This window comes from Silurus meridionalis, chromosome 26, assembly GCF_014805685.1.
Source record: "Silurus meridionalis isolate SWU-2019-XX chromosome 26, ASM1480568v1, whole genome shotgun sequence".
Classification (NCBI taxonomy): domain Eukaryota; kingdom Metazoa; phylum Chordata; class Actinopteri; order Siluriformes; family Siluridae; genus Silurus; species Silurus meridionalis.
This window is the reverse complement of record NC_060909.1, coordinates 5,932,589-5,952,636: the sequence shown is the minus strand read 5'-3', so window position 1 is coordinate 5,952,636 and position 20,048 is coordinate 5,932,589. Positions and strand designations below refer to the sequence as shown.

General features: G+C 40.3%; 1 protein-coding gene across 1 annotated transcript; it reads right to left on the bottom strand.

Annotated features, from left to right (window-relative positions):
• Positions 1-11,040: 11,040 nt before the first annotated feature.
• Positions 11,041-19,617, bottom strand: smad6a (SMAD family member 6a). Its single transcript, XM_046840120.1, has 5 exons — positions 18,129-19,617; positions 16,672-16,728; positions 16,367-16,444; positions 11,558-12,128; positions 11,041-11,522 (listed from the first exon to the last, which is right to left on the bottom strand). Exons 1-4 carry the CDS (start codon positions 18,847-18,849, stop codon positions 11,593-11,595), a joined length of 1,392 nt encoding a protein of 463 aa, XP_046696076.1. The 5' UTR covers positions 18,850-19,617; the 3' UTR covers positions 11,041-11,522; positions 11,558-11,592.
• Positions 19,618-20,048: the final 431 nt, after the last annotated feature.

Genomic DNA, 20,048 nt, shown 5'->3' with positions numbered 1-20,048 from the left:
AGGTCTGCCGAGGTCTGTAGAGGTTACTTGAATTTTGTAGATGTTTGCTAAAATCTGCAGAGGTTTGGTAAAGTTTGAAGGAGCTTTAGAAGTTTGATGAGGTCTGCTGATGTCTGTCAAGGTTTGCTGAGGACTGTAGAGGTCTGCTAAAATCTGTAAGGGTTGGCAGAAGTCTGTAGAAGTTTGTTGAGGTCTGTAGAGGATTGCTGAAATCTGCAGAAGTCTGGTAAAATCTTTTGAAGTCTGTAGAGATTTCCTGAAGTTTGTAGAGGTTTGCAGAGTTCTGCTGAAGTCTGCTGATGTCTGTCCAGGTTCCAGATGTCTGAGCATTTTATATACTCTTCTTTTATCATTATGGACATCACATCTCTACCTCTTCTGCCTCCTGAATATCTTGTCAGTGTTGTGTTAGAAAATCATCATCTTGTTATACAAATCAAACCACTTGAACTTTGAAACAGCAGTGACTGCAAGTGAATGCAATTTGTCCCACGTGTACCATTGTGCATTTTATTGCCTCTTTTTTAAAGACTTCTCTATTGAAAACACTTTCTAAAGCCTGAACAACAACTGCAATTAGACAGGAAGCCAAACGCTGAAATTCAAATTCTCGAGGAAGAGGTAATTAGCTTCCCCCATCCCCATCCCCCTTATTCTTTCCTTAGAAGTGTGTGCAAGCAGCCTAGCTACATCATTCATTCACTATGAGGGGATCTCAGGCACTGAAATCCATCTGATACCCAGGGGCATGGACTGCTTTTTTTAGTGAACGCAAGAACGGGTGAAGGGTATCACAGAAGGCATGTAAAAAACCTGCCCCAGCTTGCCCCTTCGTATCTTACCGTAATCTGTACAGCCCTCTGAAGACAGTTATTGGCCATGTTTGGGAATAAAAATGAAGGCATATTCGAAAGGCAGAACCTAGCTTACTCGTGCCTATAAGTGAGGCTCATATGATGTGTCATGCCTATAAGTGACTATCATAAGACAGAAAAGTTCCTCCTTCTTAGTGTAAATATAGAGAACCCGGCAGTTTCACGTACAGTTGACACCAGAGGGTTTACAGCTGAATCAAGTTTTCAGAGTTCTACATTTCTATATGCCATCTTTCAGCTCTCAGGGACCCATGTGCTTGCACATGTGCACACAATTATATATACACACACTCCTCTGAGCATATTGCGACTGGGGGGGGAAGGGTCAAAGTGCAGACGGAAGAAGTGTGAAGGAGACGGCCAGATGTTCCCCCAAAATGCAAATTAAGCAACACAATGACGACACGAAGCCTGTGAAGGCCGTGATTCTACACAGGATCAATTTCTTTCAATTAATCACAAGATTATTTCTTCCCCTCCTTCAAAGCAATCACAATTTATCTAAAATATACAGCCCTAATCAGATGATTATGCTTATACAAGCTGCAAGTGGCACAGCTTTTGGTTTATGTTTGCACATTGTAATTGATCTTTAAATCACTCGTGAATCAACACGGTATGACAAACGCAGTGATTATGTAATCCCGCTTTTTATTTTTTTTGCACAAAGCATACTGTATATCGATCTTTCACTTTGGGTCATTATGAGGTTGTTTCATGATGATTTGAATGCATAAATGTTTCTTCTGGTCTAGAAACAGGACTATTCATTGCATGTCAGTGTGAGTGAAGAGGTGTATTGAATAGAGACACACTGTGAAAGCTTTATTCTCTTCCTGTCTTTGATTGTGTGTGTTCCTCTCTTTAAAAAAAAAAAAGCATGCTAGTGTTGCTAAAAATAAGCTGGGCTACCACTCAACATGGCTAAGGCCCTTCCACTCAGCTATATTTATGAGCCATCAGTGTATATTTTCACCTCTACTAATGCCTACTGTTTTTGTCCAAGCTCATTTTAATGACCATAAACAAGCCAGAAAAGGAATAATTATTTGCTATAAAGTTGATAACATCCGATTAAGGTTAATTATTATTTTCGTATAATTTAAAAGCTTTTTCTGGTCACGTTTCCTGGTCATGGAATATGAAATAGAACTTTGGTCTGTTCTATAAACATCTTATTACCAGAACATTACAGAATGGGCTGTTGAAGCAATCAGTAGAGGAGAAATAAAAAAACGTCTATTTAATGTACCTGGTGTGTGTGTGTGTGTGTGTGTGATTTGTTTGTGGTTGGGATGAGGTTATGAGCTCTACCATGTGCTGTCTGGGTGCAGAGGCGAGCACGAGCTCAGCACCTGTTTATTCCCTCAGGATCGGAGCTCCAGGACAGCTGGTTTGGTGCATGAGTGTGTATGTATGCATGTGTTTATGTGTATATGTGTGTGTGTGTGCGTGTGTGTGTGTGTGAGCATGGGAACATGTAGGGGGAGTTAGATGGGATCCAGCAGATAGATCTTGGAAGAAGGAAGGGAATGTCGGCTGAGTGGTGTGTGTGTGTGTGTGTGTGTGTGTGTGTGTGTGTGTGTGTGTGTGTGTGTGTCAGAACAATTGCTCAATACAAAAGGCAATGTGAATGGGTAATGACCATGTGCAAGCTGACTGGTGATAAGTCCATTGTGAATTCTTGGACTCCAAGGACTCTGGGGAGTGATGGATATAGAGCATGAACAAATGAATGTTTGGATGGATAAAGTAAAAGATGGAAGGATAGACCAGATATTATTAGAACAATTATTTCAATAGTAAAGTAAACACACTAACCACTTGTTTGGTTAGTAAAATCAACTCAATATTCCGATTTTCCGAAGTCAAGCTGCATGCGTGTAGTTTTGAGTGCAAGTGAGATGTCTACAGCTACTGTGTTATTAATGTTTTTTTTATTGGAAAGATTGAGCAAAGTGTGAGGTAAGAGCAGCAGCAGAATTGTTCTTAAATCATTCCTGGAAATTGAAGCACACAATAAATTTATATATTCTCCCTTCCAAGAGGATCAATCTTTGTCAAAGTACACACAGATCCAAATCTGCCATGGCACGTGTTGTTTCGGGCTCCAGTCATATGCACGTTTTTCACTTCTGCTATTGCATTAAGACCCTGGACTCTTTTGACCAAAAAAATTTAAATAAAGTGAGAACCAGTTGGTATGAGGGACATTAAATATACAGTGTGATAAAACCACACACACATGCACACATAAATAAATAATAATTCAAACATTCCTGCATAAATACACTTGGTCGTTTATTAGGAATGTAAATCTTTGTGGTTCTAAAAACAGTTTACAAGGCATACGAGTATCTCTATGTTAGTGTCGTTAAATTGAGCTTGCATTAAGGTAAACAGAGCACTAGAATATTATGCAATAAGCGGAAATGGCCGAAAAGTCATAAAACTAGTTATTTATGGGGTTCCTGTGAAGCAACGAGCGGCCCTAGGTCCAAAATGAGTCAACACTATGAGGTAATACTAATTTGAAATTCATCATTTCTGCAGAGCACTTAAAATCTGTAAGTAATAAATAGTAGCTGCTGAAATGTATGGGGTTCACACGAGGCAATGAGCAGGCTGCAGGCCAAGTGACTCACGTCATTATTTAGTCTTGACGAAGTGAACTTTTTAGTATTGTCAAAACCTCACGTCTTTTAACAGACATCCTCGTGAATGAATAACTTGAATGTTTATACTTTTACCAACCATTGACGGTTTTTGGGCTTGCAGCTTGCAGCTGGATTGTGCATTATCCCCTATAAGGCCTGGGTTGCTGAAGAGGTTGTGTGTGCTCTTATTCACTGTTTGTATTGCTACTGTTATTCATTTAGGTTAAAATAAAGGGGGCTGGTTTGAGGTCACAGAGGACACACCTAGTGTAGATTCTGGTACAGTTTAACTGTAAAAGCAGTGTAGGTTGCCCTACACCAGAGTGATGATTCAGGTGTTACTGTGTACACAGGCCTGGACAAAGCCTGCTGAGCTGACTGTTCTATTGTCCTCCTACATGATGCATGCTGCATACATAGTTTTAGCACCTGAGTCAGAGTAAAGGATTTGCTCAGTATGATGGAAAACGAGCAAAAGGAATGACAGGGATTACCAGCTGCTGACTCAAACCTCACACATACACTGAGCCATATACGGTCAGTGTCACTACGTCATTCATTACTTATTTACAACTTGTAGTTTACGTGCACATTCTCACAGATGGAATTGTTAAGGTACAGGAAAGAGGTAAACTTTGAGAGAACACGAGCTTGCAATTGTGTAGGGCCCCCTTGTGGTGGAAAATCGATATTAAATATCTAGAGAGAATGTTATTAGATAATATATTCATATAAAAAGTATGTTTTAAAATGTTTTATGCTAAAAAGTTATGAAACATAATTATTCCAAATATTTATTTTTAATGTCTTTGTAATTTATTAAACCAATGTCTTAATATTAAATTTAAATACTAATTCAAATCATAAAATGAATCAGTAAAAGTAATAGGAAGGGTACCTAATAATTAGAATAAACTCACTGGTGCTTTTAAATAAGAATAAATAGTAAAATAGTTTAGTCCAGGAATCCAAAATGGGCTATATTAAACCATGTATCAAATGTTTTTTATGATCTAATTGGATGTTAGACTGAAGGACTAATCAGATTATATGCAGGTTTATATATGACTATGCATTAAGAAATTTTGTTAAAAATAGTTAAATAATAATAAAAATGTAACCACACACATCAATCCCTGGGTAGACTCCCTGTGACATCAAATGTGACTCTATACACCTGAACTGAAGTTGTTAGCTTTACGCTGTGCATGTTATGGTGAATATGGGCACAGTTTTTGTATATATTTGACAGACAAACTGCTCTACTGTATTGCTGTGTGGAAGCACGAAGGCTCTGGGAAAGAGGGGGCAGTGGGAGTGTTCAAACAGTCTATATTATCTATAATTAAACACACACACACACACACACACACACACACACACACACACACACACACACACACAAACAACATTGTTTGAAGGAAATAACAGAGCATAACAAATACAAGAACAAGTCTGGCATGTTATTTACAGACCATCCCCTGCTCAAAGTGGAAGGGTGGTTATTTTATGTAAATTACATGTTTCTAAATTATATGATTTGTGACTATAATTATAAGTTAGCCTAACTGAAATTAAAATAAAATAGATAAAGTTTGTTATTAATGATATACAGATGATATATATATATATATATATATATATATATATATATATATATATATATATATATATATATATATATATTGTGGGACAATATTTATATATATATATATATATATATATATATATATATATATATATATATATATATATATATATATATATTCTCCTCCTTGCCTTCCTCTTATCCTCCTTCCTGGATGCTCCATCTTCTACTGATATACCTCATGTCCCTCCTCTGCACATGTCCAAAAACGTGCCTCTCTCACTTTGCCCACAAACCGTCCTTCATGCGCTGTCCATCTTCTTCTTCTTCTTCTTCTTCTTCTTTCGGCTTCTCCTATTAGGGGTCACCACAGTGGATTCGTTTCCATACCCCCCTTGCCTCTACTTCTGCCTCTTTTAACCGAACTACCTGCATGTCTTCCCTCACCACATCCATTAACTTCCTCCTTGGCCTTCCACTTTTCCTCCTTCCTGGTGGCTCCATCCTCAGCATTCTCCTACCGATATACCCCATGTCCCTCCTCTGCACATGTCCAAACCATCTCAATCTCACCTCCTTCACCTTGTCTCCAAAATGTCCTACATGCGCTGTCCCTCTAGTTGACTTATTTCTAATCCTGTCCATTGTCGTCACTCCCAAAGAAAACCTCAACACCTTCAGCTCTGCTACCTCCAGCTCCACCCCTGTCTTTTAGTCAACATCACTGTCTCTAAACCATACAACATAGCCGGTCTCACCACAGTCCTATAAACTTTCCCTTTTACTCTTGTACAGACTCTTCTCAACAAATCACTCCTGTCACTCTTCTCCACCCACTCCACTCTGCCTGCACTCTTTTCTTCACTATTCTAACACACTCTCCATTACTCTGCACTGTTGACAACAGGTACCTGAACGTCTCCACCTTCTCCACCTCTTCTCCCTGCAACCACAGGACTCCACTGCCCTCCCTCTCATTTACACACATGTACTCTGTTTTACTCCTACTGACTTTCAACATGCACTATCCCTCTAATAAACTAATTTCTAAACCTTAATGAAAATCTCAGCAGCTTCAGCTCTGCCACCTGCAGCTCCACCTCCTGTCTTTTAGTCAATGCCACTGTCTGTGCCACTCTTCTACACCCACTCCACTCTGCCTGCACTCATTTTCTAACACACTTTCCAATACTTTGCACTGTTGACCCCAAGTATAAACTCATACACCTTCACTGCCTCTTCTCCCTGCAACTGCACCACTCCACTGCCTCCCTCTCATTCAATCAGTTAACCGGCTCCTGACTTTTACCACAAATAACAATATTTACATACACACACACACACACACACACACACACACACACACACACACACAAGCTTTAAAGTACTGTACCAGGTTTGTGACAAAGTTCTAGGTTCCTAAAAATAAAACTTAGGTGTTTATTTGACTTTAGGTTATTTTAATCTAATACAAACATCAACTGGAACCTCCTGTAATACATAGAAATCCTTGTTTGTTTGTACACATAAATGGCTTTTTTATGTGTAAATTATTTACTTTTTACAAGGACACATATCTTAGAGCAGCAAGTCTTTAAATAGGAGCCTAAGTATATTCATCATGATTAGGAAGCGTTTGGATTTGGCTGAAACATTTGTGGTGTCTGCTAGTGTAATTCAGCAGATTAAACAATAGGTCTTCTGCACAGTTATAAATCACCAGTGTATCCCTCAACTATTTAGGCTTGAGTCCAAATCTTTATGACTGGGTGCAGAAAAGGCAAAAGAAAACATATGAGGTGGCTTAGCTCCAGTGAGCATTCAGATCTCATGTTTCTTTCAGGGAAATATTGACTAGTTCAGTGGCTGCAAGCCAGACGCTGATGCCAGATATTGTCCTGCTCCTTAGACTAGACGAAGGTCATTACCAGATAAATTGTTCATCGACTTGACACTAGATGGCAGCACACACTGAAAATAAATAAATAAGCTCTAAGGTTTTGGGCTCTGTGACTTTTGGATGAAACCGTGGCCCAAATATTATGGCTTTCTCAGAAAAATGCCAGCTAGCATCATTATATGAAATAAATGGGAATGTAATATAAATAAGAAAAGTGGTCAAAAGGTTTCAAGGCAAAAGGCATAATCTGTTGAAGACAGAATTATTGCTTAGAACAGCACAAGTGAATGGGTGAGAGGTAGTGAAAGCCATTTTAGCAGATACTATTACATACTATATAATTCAGGCTTTCTTGTTATTTTAACAGTGTCAAATCGGCATTTAAGGCTAAACATAGATTTTATATAATTTGGAGATATAATTTGGTCTCAAATTCAATAAAAAAAAAAGAGGCTATCATTTCTATCGTGTTTTATATATATATATATATATATATATATATATATATATATATATATATATATATATATATATATATATATATATGTGTGTGTGTGTGTGTGTTTGTATGTGTGCATGATAATGTCTGGAACCAACAAAAGTGTTTGGTCGAGTCCAGTAAAAGTGAAGCAAATGGATAAAAATGTCTGGCTGCATGAGAATGCTCAGTGCAATGTGGAGCCAGTCCGTCTGCCGACCAACTGCCCTGCTGAAGTCAAAGGAACATCCGATCCTGTTCCTGCTACAGTGAGAGAGCCAGAGAGGGTGCACTCACCTTTTGTCAGCTTCATTCTAAAATGATCTAAATCAATTTCATTATGTGTAATATGTTTTCTTATAAACCATGGGCCTGGGTATACCTATGTGTGCATACCAGTAGATGCTTCATATCACTGATATATCTACTGTATATACTATATATCTAAATGTATAAAGCTTTACATTTACATCTAATTTAGATTCCATAAGGAAACAACTAAATATGCATGTAAATTATTTAATTGAAATGATGAATAAATATTGAATCTTCAAATATAAATTTTATATTTAAGTATGCACATAATGTATAATAATAAACATTATAATGGGATCGTGGTTATACTGTATACAGAGAAAAAGAGAGAAAGAGAGAGAAAGAGAGAGAGAGACTGCACCTCTAAGGGACATTTCCCATAAAAACAAGATTAAGGAGCATTTCTAAGAGCGTGTCTGTCCGGCTGAGTCTATTAGACCTAGCTGGCCCCAGTGACTTTTCTTGACTATTTGCATCAGCTGGAGCTGATCAATGCCGAAAGTAAAGCAGGAGAGCTTTGCTGGGTCCAATAGCCCCATATTGATCTCCACACTGCAGCGGTATTGACAGTATGCACAAAGCAACTCTGTAACTCTGTGTGCACAGAGGATACCATTCAGCCTTCCTGAATTTTTATATTTATACTCTCCAAACCCCAAAAATCATGTACAATTGCTAGAACTCCAAAATCATACAAAGGAAATGAAGCCACAGCCAAGACGTTTACAGAAGAGCTTTTTTCAAGGATGGGGTGGACTTAAAGGCAAATGATTTTGGGATGTCTAAAGGAGTGAGAGATAAAGAGAGAAGAAGGAGGGTTGAGCTGAGAGAATAGCACGGGGGAAGAGAAATGTTCTTGGCTGACTTTCAAGAGCAGAGCCTGAGGAGTGCTGTGGTTGAGAGCTGTTGAAAGAGTGGGCTGTCCCGGCCCAGTCTCTCTGTCTCTCTATAATTACCACAGCGGCTGACAGACATAGTGCTTAAAGAAACAAAACAGAGCCTGGATTAAGAATAAACACCAAATACAAGTATACACAGAGGACGTTTACCATGCAGAAATCTATATATCATACTCCAGGGTGGATGACATTCTTAGATACACATGGGTTGAAAATGCTTTTGGCTGTGGGGTTATATAGGCTGGTGAAGGATTTATCTGGATAATGAGACAGAACCAGAAAGTTACATAAAGATGCAACATATTTTAACAGGCAAGTACCCAGAATTAGCACTATAAGACAGTAGGTAACTAGAATACCTGCCTATATTCTGAACTCAGGATTAATGGCTGAGGCCTTAACAGTGGCCTCTGATGTAACACTCAGTTTCACAGCAGTTACTGACTTACTGACTGACTGGATTCCAATTGAGGGACATATACTTACTGTATAGTTAGCTATTTCATTCAGTAGTTTTTATTACACATTTGGGCCAAATAGGAGATAAAATGCCATAACTAGCCTAAACAGATTTAATGTTTAAGAACTTCTATAGTCTTTGTTGTGTTTATATATAGATGCCTGGGATAAACTGATGGATAAAATTTGATTAAGTATTAACAAATCATTCATCGCTAATACATCTCCTCAATTAATTTCAGAAGTCAGTGCAATATTAATGCCCCATTATAACTAGTTTCGTACAATGACTATTTTACTACTGTATAACTGATGGAATTCACTTAACTAGTCAATCCAAATTTCTGAGTTTGAAAGAAGCACCTATTGCTTGTCAAAAGACAGATAGCTAAAGGTTGTCTTTATTTCATATTGTTTTCTACTAATTTAGAAATATAATGGTCGCTTCAGTACTTAGTAACCTGTATTATACATTTTTAACAGTACTCCTGGTGAAGATTTTTACACACTGGACTAAAAGATTCACCCAGTATGACTTTCTTGAACTTTCCAGTTCTCTATGCAAATCTTTACCAAGACTCAATTTTCTGTTATAGTAACTTCCACTATTCTGGGAAGATGTTCCACTAGACAAGAGTGTTAATAAATTCAGGCACTAATGTAGGTGAGGAGAGAAGGACTGGGGTGTTGTCAGCATTCTAATTCATCCCAAAGGTTTTCAATAGGTTAGAGGTCAGAACTCTATAGCAGGCCATGATCTTTTAACTCTAACCCATATAATCTATATCTTCAAGGAGCTAGCTATGTACACAGGGGCATTGTGATGCTGGAGCAGGTTTCGGTTTTCTCGTTGAAATCAAGGGAAAATATAATACCAACACATCCACAGACATCCTATACAATTGTGTCTGCAACTCTGTGGTAACAGTCTGGAGAAGAACCATATATGGCTGGACCGAGGGGGTCCAAATATTTTCCTGTTTTTTACCCCAGAGAAACACAACAAAAAAACGCATTCAGACTATGATTAGGGGATTGTAAGATTGAATCCCATCAATGCCAAGCAAGCAAGTTTAGCCTCTGGTGCTTTCTCAGTACAAGAAACAGCACAGTGAAACTAGCCAATCACGGGGCATCTGTGTGAACTTATGTATGTGTGTAATGGGAATCGACTTTTCAGATCCAATAACTGCAATACAGAGCCTGTTATTCAGAGACGCCTGTTTTCTGCAGTGGATATGAATTGTAAAGGCGTTGACCTAATATGGTTCATTGTGAGGCTACCGAGTGAAAAAGCCTAACCTTGCATGCAATATTATTTTTTGGAGGGTTACTGTGAACCACTGAGCTCCTAAATTCGTGGGAAAGAACTGAGTTGAAATTAAAACGGACAAACTTTCCCTCTGTTTGAGAACAGCAAAGAAAGTATTAGAGGAAACAGCAGAAAAACATGACCATCCCTTCCATCCATGAGGTCTTTTCCCTGGTGTAAGGGCACAGACGCAAACCGTGTGACCGTGCTAATTTTCCTGTCTCTACAGTCATAATACAACATGGACCTGAAGAATGCGTCTGGAGGCTGAGAGGCCAGGGCATTATGGCGCATGCATATAATATGCACGCGGCTTTCTGAAAGCCTTATTTTAAAAGGGATGAGGTGGGGCTGGCCTGGCTGCTGAATAAGCCGAACAGTCGCCTTCCAGAACAAACAGAAGCTTTAAAAGAAAAAAAACGTTGCCTTCCCCCGACCCCGGGTGCAAGCCCATGTTCTAGACCTGCACAAAAAAAAGTAGATTTGAGTTCAACTCAGTGCATAAGAATGCACCAAAGACTAATTAAAATTTTGAATAAGGACAGCCAACACTGAGATTATCTGAGGAATACTTTATTATCAATGTGTCCATTGTACTTTTTGTTTTTTTTTGGGTATTGATCGTATATGAAAACTATACACCAAAACCAGGGTTTCTGTACACATCCGTTAGTAAAAATGGCAAAGATTCCATGGAAGCATATAGAATCCAAAGTGCATCACCTGATCATCTTGTTTTCTTCACGTCCATATACACATTGCACCGTACATAAATAATTACACTGTAAAAAGGACTCATTATTTACAAGTATGATGTCCTTTATATAATATGTATATATAAAACTTTATATTAAATCTAAATAGATTACGTTTCGGGATCGGGAGTGTGAATGTATTTATGTGCCTGTGTGTGTGTTTTGTGTGTGTGTGTGTGTGTGTGTGTGTGTGTGACAGAGAGAGAAAGAGAGAGAGAGAGAGAGAGAGAGAAAGAGAGAGAGAGAGAGAAATAAGTAAGACTAAGTAAGTTGCCACTGTGTTTTGTGTGTGTGTGTGTGTGTGTGTGTGTGTGTGTGTGTGTGTGTGTGTGTGTGTGTGTGCACGTGTGTATGCTATCTGTGGTTATTAAGCAAAATCTCCAGCCAGCATGGACATGATGTGACAAACTGTCTTGAGTAGCATGGTCCCCAGCCCTTAGCAAAGCTGATCCTCACGCTGTTTGGATCGTACGGCCCTTCCGTGTGTGCCAGGTGGCCGATTTGGCATGACTTCTCGTAGTCAAAAATCTTAACCGAGTAGTCTGGCATCACCCGTGTGACGGTGGGGCTGCGGCAGCGAGGGTGCTCCAGAGTGGGCGAGTTGATGAAGATGGGGTGCTGGCTGCGGTTGTACGCCCACACACCATCAGCCTCTCGGCTTAGTAGGATACCATGGCCGATCTTGGCGCGTGCACGCTGAACCGATGAGCTGCCACGGCCCATGTTGGGCAGCAGGCCCAGGCATAGGCCTGTGCCCTGAGGTAGGTCATAAAAGATGCTGAGGGAGGAGTCGTACACCGGATACAGGCGACCCACACGCATCCGGTGCTCCCAGTACGCCACGTTACACCAGTGTTTACGTCCGAGTGAGGAGGGAGACGAGCTGGTGTCTGTAAATATAGAAATGTGCATAAGGAAAAGAGTGGCATCAGCTTATTGCATTTTATATTACAAAAACTTTAACAGTGCTAAAGATACAGCAGAATAGCCAAACTGTACTTATTAAAGAGCAGAATGCATATAAAGTCCTTCCACATACTTCTAATAGTTGTAACAAACAGACATATTGTGAAATGTTTCCGGGGGGAGTACCGAGTTCAATCATGAACCGACTCACAAATCTTAGCCTGGAGGATCCAAAAAAATACACATTCAAAAGGCATTAGGAACAAGTCCAGGTAGTTAACTAGCAAGCTTGCGATTATAAGTGTAAGTTACCCTTAAGCCATTACTAAAAATATGATTTTACTGCTTTAGATGTTTTATTCTCCAGTGAACATTGACTACTGACAATATTCATTCAGTGTCCACAAATTTTCTCAAAGCACTTGTTACCATTTTTTTAAAGGCTGAAATGAGCAAAATTGTAAAAAGTCCAAAATGATTGGTAAATCCTATGAATAGAATGAATCCCGATAATACAGATCGGATATAACAGTCATATTACAACATCAAGCTAAGCCAAATACAAGCGATAGAATCATTCTTGCATCACACCATAAATAATGTCTTGGCTGGAAGTGATTTTTTTTTTTATTTGGAAAGACGGAATCATGATGCTGCATTTTTCCTAAACTGGAAAACTCCAAAAAAAAAAAAAAAAAAGCAAAACAGCAAACAGTAATGGCTATGAAAACACATAATATAGTTAGTATGGAAATGAGTTACATATGTAGTTACAACAATTACATTTTACATGCCATAGACGTTTACTAAATGAAAGCCACAGGCAATAGTTTGCAGGTTTCTGAAACATGACAACATTGCTCTGAAGCATTACATCAAACGTTCCCATCACTTTTATGTCGATCCTTTCTCTGTTTTTTCATTCTGCTGTTATACGGAGTGGAAGTGCTACCTCATTTCCTTACAGTTTTACAATTCCCTTTGAGAGGGCTTTGGAACTAAAGAGGCAATGGTTCCCACTAAAAGGCCCAAATCTGTCATCTCTACCTCCAACACACACACACACACATACACACACACACCCCTCTCTGCATTCCAGCGGGCCACTCAGGGGCCCTTCTCCCCCTCTGAGGATCTCCATTCAGCTCCCTGACAACTCGTGACCTCCTGACCCCCCAGCCGCCAGCCTATCAGCTCTGATTAACTGGCACACAGACTGATGGCATTATTTTGCTTCGCAGGCTCCATTGAGGGGGAGGATCTAAAGGCCCAGGCCTGTGGCGCCATTCTGCTCACACTCCACTCCCTGAAGCAGCCGAGGAAGCGCTGCTAATGAAACGAGACTGGTTTAAGGAAAGTGCAGGAAGGCGCATTGACTCCACTATTGATGATTCTTTATGACTCCAAGTGTAATATGAGAAGGAAATAGTGCTGGCTCTTGGTGTAAATATGGACAGTAATTAATATATGCATGTGAGTGAGTGTGTGCGTGAGAGGCAGACAAAAAGCAGAGCAGTGTGGTAAATCAAGCTGTGAATTTCCTGCTCAGGTTTGACCAGGAAAAAAGCATCGATTTTAAAAGACCCATGTTAAGTTTAAACCAGTTTACATAATTAAACAGGATAATTTTGCCTGATTAATCGTTCTACTCTACTGACCCTGAAAAAGCTGGCAAATCTACAAAGTTTATGACATGAAAACGTATTACCATTATCATAGATATGATAAAAAAACAATCAAAAACATAGAATATATAATGCTGCTAATACACTGATGCTATTTCTTTTTTCCCTTTTTCGATTAAATGGTTCATAGAATGTTCAAGATGTTCATGGGTGGTGAGGCATGCACACCCATCAGAAGAGGTCTGAGCACAGCTAAGCCTAAACCAACACCGCCAAATGAGAGGAGGAGGGGAGCGAAGCAGTGCTGTGTATCCTGCTGAGCCAAAAATGAGATCTCCCTGCACAGATTAGACTCTTCCAACATGTTGGGTTACAGAGAGACAGCAAGACAGACAGAGAGAGTGAGAGAGCGAGAGAAAGTGAGATTTCAGAGTGGGGGACACACAAGCGAAAGCCAAAACCAAAAATGCTTGCAACACAACCGTTGGCTTAACAATGCAATGAGAGCTATTTTTGCAATTCTAAACCAAAAACAAAGTTCATACTGCTGCAGAAGTAAGACAGTGCAGCCCTTTTGTATCTCATTCCTTTTTAAGAATGCTTGGAAAGCTTAAAAGTACCAAATTTCCTCTGTTGCTCACTCAACCCTGCATTTCAGTCTGAACGGATTTTGCATGCAGGAGCAATTATTTCTCAGCTGCTTGCCCTTTCCTCACCTAAATTTAGCACCAAATTTCTTTTTATTCAAAGTAAGAAATGATGGCAGCCTCGTATCTGATTCAGAAGACGCCTCAAGGATAAGTGCGTAGTATTATTATGCACGGGTATTGCTTTCTTTTTCAAGGTGATATGTGATAGAAGTGAGCAAACAGACTGCATATCGATCCATCCCTCAAAATGTAGAAAACAAGCTATGTCAGGATGATAGAAGGCAGACGCTTCACAGTGTCACAACACTCAACTCAGGAAAAAAGGCTCCATCACACACATACATATGCAGACACACACAGAAAATCACCTCGCAACTGAATAGAAACACACCCTTCACCGTCTCCTCCACTTTTCCAACAACTGATAGAGTCGTCCCTTGTCGACATCTGTAAAGAATCTCTGCTCAGACTGGCAGGATTTCATTAGTTAAATTGCGTGTTGGCCTGCGCTCAGTCAGGAAGAGGAAAAGCCACAGCGAGCCCTGTAATTTAAACCTTATTTTAAAATGCGACTGGCTGGCTGCGCCGAAGCCTGTGTTGCAAAACTCAGCAGGAAACAACAACATGCAAATAATGGAGCAAGAGCCATGTGTGACACGCCAAAAGAGGATCTCGTTCCTTGTCTTCAGACCACAAAGGCGCGGTAATTATGCGGTGCTCCGAGACTTCCCACTGCTGCTGGAAGCAGCGAGGCCCGCGCTCACAAAACTGCCCATTGTTGGTCATAATCTAATTTACAAGGAGTTGCGCCTCAAGTCTGGACACCGGGAAGTGTGCAAACGATGTTGAGGAATCTCTTCACTGCTATAAAGGAAGTCTTAAAGAGCTCAACTAGATTAGACAACGAGGAAAAAGGTTACCTTGGTATAAGCTTTTGAACCGCAAAGCAAATGGACACAGGGGCAACAAAACCACACAGTACAATGGCAGACGTAAATTACAGAAGGATAGTATATGGTAATCGCTGCTTGAGTCCACAACTTGTTTCTACTCATCACTCATGTTTATTTTAATTCACTCAGTTTCCTCTAGGGGGGTGAAATTCCCAGCAAAGCCACCACAAAGCTCATAGAATAGATTTTTTTTATCTGCCCATTCCTACTACTAACAAACACCTAGGAAGCATTCAAATGAATTCAAATAAGTGCAAGTTTAAAAAGCACTCCAATGTCATCTCAATCCACTGTATCTGAAGTGTGTGTTTAGTTGCGACAGAAACTCTTTAAAAAAACTTTCTCAAAACGTACTTAGTCTAAGGATAGTTTTAATGACTTGTACAAGCGCAATGATTAAAACTCTGATAATAAACTTTTATGTGCAAGTCATATTTTTGGAGCGCGCTTTCATGAATCGTAAATAAATTAAGGATTCTTTTTTTCTTCTTTTAATACAGTAATACATTTTCCTGCGAGAGAATCGGTGGACACGTGTTAAACTACGAGATTGTAAAAACTTCATTGCAGAGCGAATAACCAGAATTACTATTTACTGTTTTGCTCGTGTTTTCGTTGTTCATTTGGGGAAAAAATGACATAGGAACCATTTTAATTGGACATTTGCTCATGTCTGTTTCACAACAAAACCTTTATAGTCAAACAGCTGTAAATTGATGGAAAAGTGTTTAGACTTCAATTATGAGTGAGATTTCATTCAGGATCAGATTCTCGCTGCCTTTTTTTGAAATACAGGTAAAAAAAAAAGGGGAGAATACTGCCCAGGATGATCACTCAAATGATCTAGATATGGTGGCTAGAGATTATTAACAGTAACCCAACACATCATATACAAAGAGGATGTCTGTCAAGTAAAATACATAACCAGCAGACATCGGTCGATCCCAGGATGAATGATATTTCAGTGAAAATAATGATATTTCAGAGGACTCACCTGAGTGACCCCTGGTTGTGCTGCTTAGTGACCCAGTCGCCTCAATCTCAGTATAAGGCAACACCGGGTGTATAGGAACTATAAAAAAAAATCATAAAAAAAGGTTATAGAAGCCATTTAAAAAATATATATCACACTATTGCTATATAAAACACAATAGTGAATAAAAGCACTTTGGTGTGTCTGCTTAGTTCTTCAGTTCAAATTATACAATATATAAATATATACAAAATATAAAGCTTTACCCAATACAAAATTCACTGAATTATTTAGCCATACTGCAAGTAATGATGCAAAAGTCTTACCCAGAGACTCCTGTCCTAGTTTGGGAGAGAGCTGTGAGTAGGGAGGGGGTGGCGAATCTAAAAGGTAAAAAGTTTACATTAGAACTTGCTTTATATTCAGCTTTATATACACATTCATATATTCATGATTTAATAAGACTGCAGCAAGTATGGAGCATAGCACAAAGAGTGAGAGGACCATAGCACAAAGGCAAACACAGAGCTGGGGATGTCAGTCTGCAAAGCACGCACTGTCAGATTAAACTCATTTTTTTGTTCTTTATTATTTAACAATTTGTGCACTTTTGTGGACCATTTCTCAAGAACACAAGAATTTTCACGTTATTTAATGCAAAAGGTCTCTACAATGAAGGCATCAAAAGTCCATCTCACAAACTGTGTTCTGGTTTAGGGAATGCACAGCGAAGACACACCTGCATTACAGTGCATTTTCTAGGCTATTGTCTATTTTTCTTGCAGTAACTTTACAAAAAATGACCACTAACACTCATCATTTCTCTTTTACTTGCATTTGCACCAGTTCAGAATTCACACGTATTACGTTTTCTTCTGTACATAATACACAACTCTCTGTACTTTGCACATTGAGCATACTGCACTGTATTTAGCCATTATTTCAGATTCTATTATGCTTTATATATACATACATACATATGACATACTTTGTCATCTCATGAAAGTGTTTAAAAGTGTGTAAAAGAGTGAAAGGAACATTTATAACACAAAAATGCCCTTCAGAATAACTCTACATCACACACGCATGCAAATATTAAACAAAAAGGTCAGTATATACTGAAACGATTTGCGTATTATTTCATTGTTTTCGAGGACAGCCCTAATCTTCGCTCGATTGTTTGGCAGAAGCATGACTCAATTCGGAGAAAAATTTTGGTGAGTGCACAAAATCAAAAGCCTGAAATATGGAAAACCTCTAAATAACTGATCTCATGAGAACTACTACACCCTGCCTGGGCAGCAGTGCTAAGAGCTGCTCTGTGCACACTGACTGTGTGTGTTTTTGTGAATAACACTCTTGAATGAGGAGCAAAAAAACGAAGCGTCCCAGTAGGGTAATGAATTGGGAGTTCCACTTCCTGAACAAGAGAGTGTCACAGCCAGCTCCTCTCTGTTTCTCTCGATTTAATTCCCACCGTGCAAGCGCAGGATTGTGCAAGATTGTGCAAGATCTAATAACAAATGATGGACATTTTATGTAGGCTTGCATGTGCTCGAACCAAAATCAGCCTGTCTGTAAACTAGACACTAACTTTAAATGGAAATTGAGTTACAGAAGACATGCATGTGGCTTTATTTATGCGTGATATCGCACTGTAACTTGAAAATGTATCAAATCTGTAAGATCTTTGCAGAAGCCTTGACATTCCTCATTACTACCCTCAGCCATTTTATAGACGCCATCATGACCCTGAAGAATCCTTCGCTTCGAGCATCCTCACCTGGTCCACAAAGGCGGCTGTAATGATAGGGGTTGCAGCATGGAGCCTCGCCACCTGGCGCCCTGAAACTCTGACAGCAGCACAGAGCTTTGAGCGGGGATGAGAGCTGCAGGTCAGGCCAACGGAAAAACCTACACAGCAGGTATTGAGGAGACACCGCACGACCTCCGACATGCAGCTCGGCCTGAGGAGCTGCAACACATCCAGCCATGACAGCACCTTTAGACTCCACAGACTCCAATAAGACGCCCAGGGGTTTCTCCTTAAAACTTTTCAGGAGCGCATAGGCACACCTGTGAAGTTCTTGCTCCAGTAATGTCCTACGAGTTCTCGAATCTGCAGCAGCACTAACACCATGGTCTCGAACCTGCCAGGAATCAGAAAGGTCACTTTTGCTTCGATGGAGGTCTTTGAACCAACAGCAGGTCACTGTCCTGCCTTCGCTCTCCTCCTCCTCCGATGGAGGGAGTCCACGCTGCTCCTGGACGCACATGTCCACTTGGATGCCTGCTTGTTCTACAACAAGCTCAGATCCTACACTTTCCACCAAAGCCAGGGTGTCGCTTGATCCCCCGGAGTTTCCCACAGGCGTAGGCTCCGTTCGGGAAATGTTCTCCGGATCCTCGCAGCTCTTGCTGCCTCCATCGGCCTCCTCTCCGTCCGCGATCAAACGGCTTCTCCAGAGTCGCCGAACCAGAGCGCCGCGTCTCGTCCTGAACATACGACACCTTAACCGTTTCTCATGCGCGCTTTTTTCCTTTCCCAAGGCGTCTGTATGTATATATAAATATATATATATCTATGTGTGCGGGACTGCGTCCTACGTCTGCTCCCGATCCCGACGATGCTCCTGCTCGTTGTCCGACATCAAGGCTCGGTGAGCGCCGTGCACAAGCCTAGACGCACAGCCGCGGGCGCATTCCTCCTGGCCGGAACACAACATTAGACTAGGGCAGTTTTGCAGCAAAAAAGCGGCGGCGCTGTCACGGCGCATCAATGCCAATTAGAATAAAAAAAAATAAAGTAAATAAAAAAATAAATAATGCATGCAGATCCAAGTCTGCAAAACATGAAAAAGTTGATTTAAAGGCTTGCTTGAGTCCGGTGCATTCCTGCACAGCCCGTTAAGATTCACATCACAGGATGAACACACTCTTGATCAGCCGAACCTCGGTTACACTGTATAAACAGTATATACTCTGTTTCAGATCGGTACAGGCGCGTGCACGCTGCAACTCTGTAACCAACCCCAAAGTAATCCTTTCAGGGGGAACACCTCCATCCTGATCCAGCCAGACAATATATATATCTCTTTATCTCTATGCAAATTATTCATGCAACGGAAACATCCATGAAGTCTCTGCGCCAGGAAGACTTGCCCTTTAAATCCTTGCGCTCCGACCGAGATGAACTGGATCCTACGATTGTTCCTTGCGCTCCTTCTCCCTCTCTCACACGCACGCACGCATACACACACACACACACACACACACACACACACACACACACACACACACACGCGCGCACGGACTCGCGGGGGCCCTTGGAAGGAACGCGGCCGAGTCATTGGCTGCTCCTCGTCATGTGCTCGTCTAGACTCGGTGGCGGCCGCGGGGCGCGCGGGGCGCTGCGCAGGCGCGGTGTCGGGTTTCGGCACGCTTAAAGGGCCCACTCATGGAGCCCTGGAAAACCTAAAACTATAGTAAATATACATATACATATACATATAGGAATAACTACATGCACAAGTGTAAAAATCCCACAATGAACACGCATATGTGACAACCATGCATGATCATCTTTTGCATGCAAGCAAAAGAAATTAATAAATTACTCAACATGCATATGAATGTGTGATGCACAGAAAACAACAATCAATCCAAAAGCACCATGCATTTACATTAAAGTAAAATAAATTAC

What these genes read in the sequence shown, in the direction of transcription:
- smad6a (XM_046840120.1), bottom strand. Translation starts at nt 18,849, where the DNA reads ATGTTCAGGACGAGACGCGGCGCTCTGGTTCGGCGACTCTGGAGAAGC. An exon ending in CAGCCGCCTTTGTGGACCAG is followed by an intron (nt 16,729 to 18,128) that starts GTGAGGATGCTC and finishes TTTACCTTTTAG; the next exon opens with ATTCGCCACCCCCTCCCTAC. An exon ending in ACTAGGACAGGAGTCTCTGG is followed by an intron (nt 16,445 to 16,671) that starts GTAAGACTTTTG and finishes TTTTTTTTATAG; the next exon opens with TTCCTATACACCCGGTGTTG.